At 48.7% G+C, this 12,295-nt stretch overlaps 1 protein-coding gene across 1 annotated transcript; it reads left to right on the forward strand.

The window, feature by feature from the left end:
• The first annotated feature begins 3,948 nt into the window (after positions 1-3,948).
• Positions 3,949-7,331, forward strand: LOC133128966 (E3 ubiquitin-protein ligase TRIM35-like). The gene is made up of 6 exons (XM_061242773.1): positions 3,949-4,344; positions 4,953-5,048; positions 5,134-5,355; positions 5,701-5,723; positions 6,261-6,379; positions 6,808-7,331. Exons 1-6 carry the CDS (start codon positions 3,949-3,951, stop codon positions 7,329-7,331), a joined length of 1,380 nt encoding a protein of 459 aa, XP_061098757.1.
• The last annotated feature ends 4,964 nt before the right edge of the window (positions 7,332-12,295 follow it).

Below are 12,295 nucleotides of genomic sequence, written 5' to 3' on the forward strand. Positions count from 1 at the left end.
GCATTTTATTTTGAAATTATTATCATTAACGGCGGCTTTAGTGCGTACAAAAACTTTAAATCAAAGTGACATCCATTATACAATACCATTACAGTATACAAATGAGCAGAAATCTGTCATATGGAAACGGTAACATGGTAAGTAACCACCGAGCTAGAGATGGGTGAAGCTACAGTCACATCAGCACCTTCAGAAATGCTAATAACCCAGCTAATAACGTCCCCCAGACCAGTCCACTAAAGTGCAAAATCAATAAAGCACTTAATGCAAATTAACCTATGGAAACCTAGAACTGCAATACAAATCTGCTTCATATAGCTAATGCCCAAAACAAGACGGAAACCGTCTAAAGCGTGAGGTCCATTAATGACAGCGAGACATCCCATCCAAAAGCGAGGGCCGACCTTGACGGTACTCTGAAACATGAATTTTATTATCGCACTTATACGACCCAAACTGATCGCAGACGAGTCTTTGAGCGTCTATTTACATGTTCCAGGACACAGCGTGACGGATAGCATTGTTTTTGTTTTTGTTTGCTCGTATCAGTGAAAGGTTGTCTGGGAACAAGGCGCATAAAAGCCGACCAAGAGAATAGTGCTTATATCGTCTCAAGGTCGTTGTAATGTGTTGTTAGTTTGACTCGAGCTTGAAGTACACTACTAAACATGAAAGGCGGCTGGGAGTTGGGTAGACCTTTTGTAATCCAAAGACAGGAGAGGACGCGTCGTGCCAAAACTGTTCCACAGAGTTCCTCTCGGACACTGGCGAAAGGAGACCCACGAGTTTTGAGGCTGTCTCATGAAGTTCTGCGGCGATCCCAGTGCGTTTGGCTGTTATGTACGTGTCTAATATGCCACGTGACGTGGGCGTGCGTTCCTTTCCTTTCCATGAAAATGTCCGCAATGGGTTCACTGCTCACCACTCTTGTTTCCTGATCCTGACCTCTGGACATGAATTACACTCATGACACAGTCACACTCGTGTTATATACACACACTCATGTTAAACACACTCACCGAGCAATTCATTATGTATTTTTAGACTTCTACTGCTGTAGCCTATCCACTTAGAGTTATGATGCGTTGTGTGTTCGCACCCCTCCGAGGAATCGCCACCTTAACGTGGTAGAGGGGTTTGTGTGTCCCGGTGATCCTGGGAGCTAGGTTGTCGGGGGCACTGTTAGCCCCCAGTAGGGTCTCCCAAGGCAAATTGGTCCCGGGGGAGGGGCCGGACTAAGAGCGATTCAAAGACTCCCATGATACGGCCACACAACGACCCAGTTACCTCGCCCGGAAAAGGGAAACCGGGGCCCCCTGCTGGAGCCAGACCCGGGAGGGGAGCTCGTCGGCGAGCGTCTGGTGGCTGGGCCTTATCCCATGGGGCCCGGCCGGGCACAGCCCGAACTGGTCACGTGGGGTCGCCGCCCTGTGGGCTCACCACCTGCAGGGGTCGGCATCGGAGTCGGGTGCTTTGTCCAACGGGCAGTAGGCAAAGGCGGGGATCCGGGCGTGCTGATCCTCGGCGTCGCAGACTGGTTCTGGGGAACCGGAGCTAGTGCGGGAGGCGGAGCGGTACCAACTAGATATAGTTGGGCTCACCTCCACGCACAGTACTGGTTCCGGAACCAAACTCCTGGAGAGGGGCTGGACTCTGTTCTTTTCTGGAGTTGCTCAAGGTGAGAGGCGCCGGGCGGGTGTGGGGATACTCACAAGCCACCGGCTGAGCGCCACTGTGTTGGAGTTCCACCCGGGGAACGAGAGGGTCGCCTCTCTGCGACTACGTGTCGCTGGGGGGAAAGCTCTGACTGTCATTTGTGCTTATGCACCAAATGGCAGTTCAGAGTATCCGGCCTTCTTGGAGTCACTGGGCGGCATCCTGGAAAGGGTGCCACCCGGAGACTCCATAGTTCTGCTGGGCGACTTCAACGCTCACGTGGGCAATGACGGAGAAACCTGGAGGGGGGTGATTGGGAGGAACGGCCTGCCTGATCTGAACCCAAGCGGTGTTTTGTTATTGGACTTCTGTGCTGGTCATGGATTGTCGATAACAAACACCATGTTCGAGCATAGGGTAGCTCATAAGTGTACTTGGTACCAGAGCACCTTAGGCCAAAGATCGATGATCGACTTTGTGGTCGTATCATCAGACCTGCGGCCGTATGTCTTGGACACTCGGGTGAAGAGCAGAGCTGTCAACTGATCACCACCTGGTGGTGAGTTGGATCAAGTGGCCGGGGAGGCTGCCGGACAGACCCGGTAAACCCAAACGTGTAGTGAGGGTGAACTGGGAACATCTGGCGGAGGCCCCTGTTCGCGAGGTCTTCAACTCCCACCTCCGGAAGAACTTCTCACGCATCCCGGGGGAAGCTGGGGACATGGAGTCCGAGTGGGCCATGTTCAAAGCCTCCATTGCAGAGGCAGCAAGCAGGAGCTGTGGCCAGAAGGTCATCGGTGCCTGTCGGGGCGGCAACCCAAGAACCCGCTGGTGGACACCAGCGGTGAGGGAGGCCGTCAAGCTGAAGAAGGAGGCCTTCCGGGCTTGGTTGGCCCAGGGGTCCCCTGAAGCAGCAGACAGGTACGGGGTGGCCAGAAGGGCTGCGGCTTCGGCAGTCGCTGAAGCAAAAACCCGGGTATGGGAGGAGTTCGGGGAGGCTATAGCGAAGGACTTTTGGTTGGCCTCGAGGAAGTTCTGGCAAACCATCCGACGACTCAGAAAGGGAAAGCAGGGCTTGTCTCAGGCTGTTTTCAGCAGGGGAGGAGAACTGCTGACCCGGACTGGGGATATTGTCGGGCAGTGGAAAGAGCACTTCGAGGAGCTCCTGAACCTGATCAACACGTCCTCTGTGGAAGAGGCAGAGCCTGAAGACTCGGGGGAATCTGCACCTATATCCCTGGCGGAAGTTGCTGAGGTAGTCAAAAAGCTCCTCAGTGGCAAGTCGCCGGGTGTAGATGAGATTCGCCCTGAGATGCTGAAGGCTCTGGACATTGTTGGGCTGTCTTGGCTGACACGCCTCTTCAGTGTCGCGTGGAGGTCGGGGACAGTACCTGTAGAGTGGCAGACCGAGGTGGTGGTCCCCATTTTCAAGAAGGGGGACCGGAGGGTGTGCTCCAATTACCGGGGTATCACACTCCTCAGCCTCCCTGGGAAAGCTTACTCTAGGGTACTGGAAAGGAGGCTCCGACCGACGGTCGAACCTCGGATTCAGGAGGAGCAATGTGGCTTCCGTCCTGGCCGTGGAACAGTGGACCAGCTCTTTACCTTGGCAGGGTTGCTGGCGGGGTCATGGGAGTTTGCCCATCCAGTCCACATGTGCTTTGTGGACTTGGAGAAGGCTTTCGACCGTGTCCCCCGGGGAACCCTGTGGGGTGTACTGCGGGAGTATGGGGTACCGGGGCCGTTGTTATGAGCCATCAGGTCCCTGTATAACCAAAGTGAGAGCTGTGTCCGCATTCTCGGCACAAAGTCAAGCACGTTTCCGGTGGGTGTTGGACTCCGCCAAGGTTGCCCCTTGTCACCGGTCCTGTTTGTGGTATTTTTAAATTTTTAAATGCACTGTTGGGGAAGTGACTTTCATCAAATAATGTGTTATTACTTCGTGACACTGGTGCAAATCTGCAGGCAGATCAGTCACTCAAATCTCAGTGGCACAATGCTGCCCCCTGCAGGAAGTGTCTCAGATAACCAGGCGTGTCTACCAGGAAGAGCAAAGAACAAGTTTCTCACACACAGACGCTTCAGTTACACTGGGAATCTCAGGATATGATCTCACTGCATATACTTCAGAAATTAAGGAACCTCTAAATATAGGGAAACAAAAGCAGACTGACAAGTAGACATTTAAATAGATGTATTAAGTTTACCTGCAGTAACAGCAGTAAGTAAAAGTGAAACTAAACTGCAGATTTAGCAGAAGCCATTACTGAGCTCAGAACAGAGGGAGACAGAATGGCGTCTGGATCTCCTTCTCTCCTGGAAGAGGAGCTCTCCTGTCCTGTGTGCTCTGAACTCTTCAGGGATCCTGTTGTCCTGAGTTGCAGTCACAGTTTCTGTAAGGCCTGTCTGCAGCAGTACTGGGATCAGAAAGGATCTCTGGAGTGCCCAGTTTGCAGGAGAAGATCTTCGAAGGAGCTTCCTCCCTGTAACCTGTCTCTGAGGAATACCTGTGAGGCGAGAAGTCACAGAGCTAAAGCAGGATCTGAAGTGCTCTGCAGTCTGCACAGTGAGAAACTCAAACTCTTCTGTTTGGATGATCAAATACCCATCTGTGTTATCTGTCAAACTTCAAAAAAACATGAAAACCACAAAGTGCGACCAGTTCAGGAGGCTGCAGAAGAGTATAAGGTAACTGGTTATAACGCAATTTACACATTCATAATTTATTTTATTAACTTTATATTTTACTAATTTCATCAGAGAATTCTTGGCGATTAAAAATGATTTGTTTTGCTGCCATCTACTGAGCCTATGGTGAACGTTATCAGTATGACTGATAATTAACATTGAATATTAAAATGTTTCATTATTTCACATTCTAATGTCAGTATTTACTGTATTTCCAAAGTGAAATGATCTGCAAAAGGAGCCATTTTAGTCCTCAGGCCTGACTGCAGTTGGAGCTCCTCACTACGTGTCACATGACTGACAGAGAGAGACAGGAGGGAGGGGCAGGAGTGTGGAGACGTTCTCAGAGCTTTGTTTGGGAGCAGTGCTCAGCATGGGACAGTCGGGGTCAAAGTTGTGTGCTCAGATAAATGTGTCTGACACAATGTGGTCTAAGATGGAAGATCACTGTTAATGGATGGATATTGAATTTTGTCTGTGAAAACAGAATAGAGCCATTCTGTCTCCCCTCTGTCTGAGCAGGGACTCTTGTGCTGCATGTGTAGGCAGTGAAGTTCACTATGGGTCCGTTTCCTCAGTAAAGTGTGGACTCTGTCATTTCTTTCCAGGAGAAACTCAAGACTGCACTGGCTCCACTGCAGGAGAAGCTAGAAGCCTTTAATGCAGTGAAGCTAATCTGTGATCAAACAGCAGAGCACATCAAGGTACTGAACTGAGGCCTTTAAATCACAGTGTTGAAAATGCAGCACTGGATTGTTCTGAAATGATGGTGAATAATGTTTATTCCAGAGCCAGGCCCAGCACACAGAGAGACAGATAAAGATGGAGTTTGAGAAACTTCAGCAGTTCCTAAAAGATGAAGAGGCAGCCAGGATCACTGCACTGAGGGAGGAAGAGGAGCAGAAGAGTCGGATGATGAAGGAGAAGATTGAAAAGATGACAGAAGAGATATCATCCCTTTCAGAACAGATCAGAGCCTTAGAACAGGAGCTGGGAGCTGAAGACGTCTCATTCCTGCAGGTAAGACCTGTTCACTCTGTGTCTGTAGGACTCTATGTACACTGCTGTTAATGCTCACACACATTCATTTATACAATATAGTATTCTCTATTCTTGCAAAAGTCATTCAATCTCCTCAAAACTTAATCAAGCAGAATTATTGTCTTGCCGGGAAAGTGTTTTAAATCAACGTTATCATGCAACATACACTGTACACATGTATAACAGTGTTAAAGCAGCACATTTATTTTTCTATGTCATATAATATCAAAAGGTATTTAGAGATATTCATGTGGTTCATTTATGGTGTTAATGGACTGAGTATTGGCTGATAATAATTCACTCTCTTTATTTTAGAGCTACAAGGACACACAAAACAGGTAAACAAACTCCATCCTCTCTCATCAGGTTAAATATCAAGAGTAGTTTATTAGCCTGCAGTGTTCCATCAGTGAGCTACTGTGGAATGTGTTTGAAATGCCTCTCTCTCTGTAATAATTACTGCAGCTTTAATAATGACTATGGAGGAACATTTACAAATATTGAAGTATTTACAATATTATTTGCCTCAAATATAAATACCCTCCTTCCCCCCTCCCACACTCCTGTGAGTGTGTGTTTCTCAGTGGGGCTGTGAGTGTGTGCTTCTCAGTGGGGCTGTGAGTGTGAATCTCTCAGTGGGGCTGTGACTGTGTGTCTCTCAGTGGAGCTGTGTGTGTGTGTCTCTCAGTGGGGCTGTGAGTGTGTGTTTCTCAGTGGGGCTGTGAGTGTGTGTTTCTCAGTGGGGCTGTGTGGCAGAACGCTGGGAGGAATGGAGCCATTTTCTTACAGAATGAAGATCTGATGTTGCTGCTGATAATCTTCTATGGTAATGAAGCCCCGCCCACAGCACAAGTGTCTCCTGAATATTATTACAGAGCCCAGGGCACCCTGGGGGATCCAGAGAAGGTCTCAGGAGCGCTGATTGATCTGGCCAAGCACCTGGGAAATCTGAAGTACAGAGTGTGGGAGAAGATGCTGGGGACTGTTCAATACAGTGAGTACTGGGGGCAGGGAGCTCCACATTGTCACTGTACAGGGGGAATCTTCAGCATCCTTTCCACAAGCTGATGAAGCCAGTCAGAGTCATATTGTTCCTGTCTGTGTAAGAGCCCTGAAGTGAAGAGACTGAGCACCAGTCCTTAATCTCACTGATGCTCATAATAAAATGCTGCTTTAAGAGTGATACTGTATTTAAGGGGCTACAGAAACACTGACAGGCTTTGCTCCTTCTTACGAGGATTATATTATCCTTGTGACTTAAGAAATATTATTGTCTTTTAGTTCTGCTGCTTCTCTCACACATGTATCTGAGGCTATAATGTTGTTCTTGTGAAACCCAGTTTATATCATGAGGACCCCATTGTGTCTGACGGTTTCCCTTTGTGCAGCTCAGTGCTGACGTCTCATTCTCTGTCCCTTCAGCTCCTGTGACTCTGGACCCAAACACAGCACATCCTGAACTCTCACTGTCTGAGGATCTGACCAGTATGAGACGCAGTGGTGAGAGACAGCAGGTTCCTGGTAATCCAGAGAGATTTGATTGGGGGGGTTGTGTGCTGGGCTCTGAGGGATTCAGCTCAGGGAGACACTGCTGGGATGTAGAAGTGGGGGGTGAGACCTGGTGGGTGGGTGTGGTTAAAGAGTCCATCAACAGGAAAGGGGGTGTGGATGTGAGCCCAGCAGCAGGAGTGTGGGGTATAGTCCTGCACGATGGGAAATACAGAGCCCTGACCTCCCCACCTACACACCTCACTGTGCAGAGGGACCTCCAGAGGGTCAGAGTGCAGCTGGACTGGGACAGGGGGGAGGTGTCATTCTCTGACCCCAGTAACAACACTCCTCTCTACACTTTTAAACACTCCTTCAATGAGAGACTGTTTCCAGTCTTTGGTATTCGGGGGACTGTGCGGATCTGCCCACTGAAGGTGTCTGTAAGTGTAAAATAGCACTGTGGCATTTTTGTCAAAGGACTGTATTTAATCAACTCAGAGCAGGTTTACTCCAAATTTCATGAACAAAAACACATCATTACAAAATATTGTCTATTATTTGAAATGTAAAGAGAAACATTGTATTGTGCTTGATGAGAAATGGCTAATCTCTCTGATATAACCTCAGAATGTTATTACTGAGTAATTCCTGTGGTATATGGTGGTATTGTAAGTCCACTGGTATGTGTGTAATGAATTGAGGTGTAATAAATACAGCAGTAGAATCACTCCAGAGTGCTGCTCTTTTCCTGACCCGTCACCAGTGTGTCTCCCAGGTGTGTGATGAGGTAAGTCTCTCTCTCCGGTGCAGTATGAACGCAGACAGAGACAAATACGCCCCTCATACGCTGGGTTTGGGTTCATTCCACACTCACTTGAGCTGATCTGAGATCAGTTGAGAAACACAGAACCATCATCATAAGCAGTGACGTGTGGTTGTGTCTTAAGCAGGGTCGTGGTAACACATAAAAGGCCATCACCATGGAGACAGCAGCTGTAGTACAGTGTGAATGTCACTCAATCTAATTCAAAAAGCACAATGCCAAACCATCTTTTGTGATTCACTGCGTATTTCTAGGATTTTTATGACTTCTATCGTTACAACCAGTTTCACGTCATGGAGAGCAACAAATTGTGATCAGCTTCATTCTTAAACTGTGCTGCTCCATCAATCTGCAATCTGACTTGTGCCACAGCTGCACTGCCTGCTGCTAACGCTGACATACAGTAAGACAGGCAAGCGGCCATTACTGCCCTGTAGACCAGCACACATGGGCCATTACTGCCCTGTAGACCAGCACACATGGGCCATTACTGCCCTGTAGACCAGCACACATGGGCCAATACTGCCCTGTAGACCAGCACACATGGGCCATTACTGCCCTGTAGACCAGCACACATGGGCCATTACTGCCCTGTAGAACAGCACACATGGGCCATTACTGCCCTGTAGACCAGCACACATGGGCCATTACTGCCCTGTAGACCAGCACACATGGGCCATTACTGCCCTGTAGACCAGCACACATGGGCCATTACTGCCCTGTAGACCAGCACACATGGGCCATTACTGCCCTGTAGACCAGCACACATGGGCCATTACTGCCCTGTAGACCAGCACACATGGGCCATTACTGCCCTGTAGACCAGCACACATGGGCCAATACTGCCCTGTAGACCAGCACACATGGGCCATTACTGCCCTGTAGACCAGCACACATGGGCCATTACTGCCCTGTAGAACAGCACACATGGGCCATTACTGCCCTGTAGACCAGCACACATGGGCCATTACTGCCCTGTAGACCAGCACACATGGGCCATTACTGCCCTGTAGACCAGCACACATGGGCCATTACTGCCCTGTAGACCAGCACACATGGGCCAATACTGCCCTGTAGACCAGCACACATGGGCCATTACTGCCCTGTAGACCAGCACACATGGGCCATTACTGCCCTGTAGAACAGCACACATGGGCCATTACTGCCCTGTAGACCAGCACACATGGGCCATTACTGCCCTGTAGACCAGCACACATGGGCCATTACTGCCCTGTAGACCAGCACACATGGGCCATTACTGCCCTGTAGACCAGCACACATGGGCCATTACTGCCCTGTAGAACAGCACACATGGGCCATTACTGCCCTGTAGACCAGCACACATGGGCCATTACTGCCCTGTAGACCAGCACACGTGGGACTCATCCTTCCAAGGATGTCAGGCATCTTCAGCACGTGATTTTAGAGGTCTGGTTTCTTCAACATTCAGAATTAACATGTCATTTAGAAATAGCAGTGTGACTAAGCATTTCCTCATATCTTTTGGATTTCCTGTTGAAAACACAGTCGATATGTTTCTTCCAGCCCTTTAGGCAATAGAATAGTTGAGGGATCTTAATTTTTTTTACAATTGCTTATACCCATGTCCCAGTACTGAGTACACTTTTTCAAAACTCTTAACACAGGTAGCATAACAGCAGTCTATGTTGGCTAAAGTCTTTACACAGGTAGCACAACAGCAGTCTATGTTGGCTAAAGTCTTAACACAGGTAGCACAACAGCAGTCTATGTGGGCTAAACTCTTAACACAGGTAGCACAACAGCAGTCTAACTGGATCATTTTTCATTGCTTTCAAACAAAATGCATTCAGTGTCAACACAACACAAACACCACTAAAATTCTGTGTATCGACAGCACCTTTTGGACAGGTGAAGGTAATGTTTTAAAAACTGTTCAAAACATAATGCAATTGAGTTAGACAGCAATTTGACATGTCCACCATAATACCATATTGAAATATATATACACGTGGGTGGAAAACCCCCGAAGAACCCGCACCACTCAGCCACGCACATTGGGAGAGGTATGCGAAGGAGTGTATTTCCCTAGAGAGGTGATGGGGCGATCAGCACCATGGAGAGAGACACCTCTACCTGCAGTCCAGGACCCCGGACAGCACACGTGAGTGAACACTGTGGAAAAGCACTAACTCAGCTGCAGCCCTTTTTCTAAAACGAGGAGGGGAGGATTTAAGGCGCGGTCGAGGCTGCAAACAGAGTCAGTCTATTCTGAGGAAGGAAGAGGCAGAGAGAGGAAGGACCGTCTGCGCCCTGCTGTACTGACAAGGAGGATTGATCCTAAAGGAGACCCCACCTTTACCGAAGGACATGTGAGGATAATAAAGCACCTTCACTTACCCTCTCCCTGTGTGCGTCCCCCAGCCCTGACGTGGCCCAGGAGGGAATGAGGAAGGAGGCCCTGAAGAATACCCCGGTCTGGGAAAAGCATAAGTTATTTTTGCCTGAACGGCCCTTTTAAAAGATAAATTTTTTCTGAATATTGCTGACTCCTGTGTCTGGTTTCCAGCTGGGCCCACCCACTGCCCTCAGGATCCACCCCGAGGCACCACAGTAGATAAAAGAAGGAAAAATAAAACACAATCCTTGCTTTTATTTTCATTTTTGTTGCTCTTCCGTTGTTTTTTTGTTGGCATTGTCCCTTTTAAAGGGCAGGTTTGTCTTCCTGTAATTCTCAAACATAATGGCCGCCATGTCCGTTAGCTGTGAATCTCCAACCGGAATGAGTGCTGTGCACACATGTTGGCTTCACCAAAATCATTTTTGTTTTTTTCGTTTGAGCCATGGAATTGTAGTAGCGTCTGTTGCTGTGGATTTCCCTCGTGTAAGAAACGCTCCGTTTCGAATTTGAGCGCCCTCTGCAGGTACAAAGCGAAACGTCAAGGTGCTGCTGCTTCTGGAGTTGAATACGGTCCAACAACCTGAGACGAGTCGGGTGAAAACGTCACGTGTCTGGGGAAGCTCGAGCAATCAGGCTGTGAACATCCTACTGACCTGCAGAGGGAGCCAGAGAGCAGCGAGACACGGTCGACCCGGGCGACACTGCAGCCAATCACAATCAGGCTGATTGTAGTGTTTTGAGTGAGGCTACATATAAAACACTTGAGCCAAAGAGAGTTCTACAAAAGGCAAAGAAAGTACTGAAGGGTCCAGGGGGTGGGTTGAACAGTTTGGGGCAGTTTATCACACAGACCGTATACAAGGGCAAAACATACACATTCAGGGTCTGTGTAGTTTGAGGTGAAAGTGTAAACAACTTGCTCAGCCGGCCAACATCTCTAGCAATGGGGCTAATGAAGCGAGTGTACGAGATCAGCACCAGCGGACAGGAGTTCGGCCTACTGACAACACAGCCTGTGAAAATCGCACTACAAGAAAACGCTCAGCCCTATGCGGTGGCCACGGCTCGCCGAGTCCCCATACCCCTGTTAACAGCGCTGAAGGAGGAGCTGGACCGGATGGACGCCAACGATATCATCGAGCCGATCACAGAACCAACTGAGGGGTGTGTGCCGATGGTGCCTGTCCCCAAAAAGAATGGAAAAGCACGCATCTGTGTCGACCCAAAGAGACGGAACAAAGCTGTCAAGAGAGAGAGGTTCATTCTGCCGACATCTGAAGAGATGTTAGCTCAGCTCAGTGGCTCCACAGTTTTCTCTTCTCTGGACGCAGCTTCGGGATTCTGGCAAATCCCGCTGGATGAGGATAGCCAGAGGCTAACCGCCTTCATAACACCTTATGGAAGGTACTGCTTCAAACGTCTCCCTTTTGGGATCACCAGCGCCCCAGAAATCTTTCAAAGGGAAATGGGGGAGACTCTGGAAGGGCTTCAGGGAGTTGCAGCCTATATGGATGACATTATCATCTTCGGCAGGAATATAGGTGAGCACAATGAGCGGCTGCAGAAAGTCATGGAGCGTCTAGAATCAGCGGGCCTGAAGTTAAACACAGAGAAGTGCAAACTGAGACCGACTGAGTTACACTGCCTGGGCCAGGTGATCAACAAAGATGGCGTGCGACCCGACCCAGTTAAACAAGCTCACCCCACCTGAAAACGTCCAAGAGCTAAGGAGAGCCCTTGGCATGATAAACTACCTAGGGAAATATATTCCTGACCTCGCCACAGTGGGTCAACCACTGTATGAACTGCTAAGATCAAAATCAGTTTGGATGTGGGGTCCTGTGCAGCAGGCAGCCAAGATACGCCCAAATAGAAAAGGAGTGCCTAGCATCCGTGTGGGCATGTGAGAGATTTGAGAAATACCTGTACGGCCTGCCTGCATTCAACCTGATCACTGACCACAAACCCCTGATTCCACTGATGAACTCCCGAGACCTTGACAACACACCAGAAAAAAAACAATCCAGTGAATAACTTTGTGTTCTGTAAAAGGGAAGTGTTTGTTCAAGAAAAAAAAAATGTGGTTGTTTTGAAAAAAAAGAAAAAGGTACAAATTTAAAGTTTGTTTTCTGATAAGGTACTTAATGGCTGGTTGATAATTATTCCTAGACCATAGAAGGGCAGTTGCTGTTATTTACACTGAAGAATTAATGTTT

Source organism: Conger conger, chromosome 5 (assembly GCF_963514075.1).
Source record: "Conger conger chromosome 5, fConCon1.1, whole genome shotgun sequence".
NCBI classification, from domain to species: Eukaryota; Metazoa; Chordata; class Actinopteri; order Anguilliformes; family Congridae; genus Conger; species Conger conger.

What these genes read in the sequence shown, in the direction of transcription:
- LOC133128966 (XM_061242773.1), top strand. Translation starts at nt 3,949, where the DNA reads ATGGCGTCTGGATCTCCTTCTCTCCTGGAAGAGGAGCTCTCCTGTCCT. An exon ending in AGGCTGCAGAAGAGTATAAG is followed by an intron (nt 4,345 to 4,952) that starts GTAACTGGTTAT and finishes ATTTCTTTCCAG; the next exon opens with GAGAAACTCAAGACTGCACT. An exon ending in TGGGAGCTGAAGACGTCTCA is followed by an intron (nt 5,356 to 5,700) that starts TTCCTGCAGGTA and finishes TCTTTATTTTAG; the next exon opens with AGCTACAAGGACACACAAAA.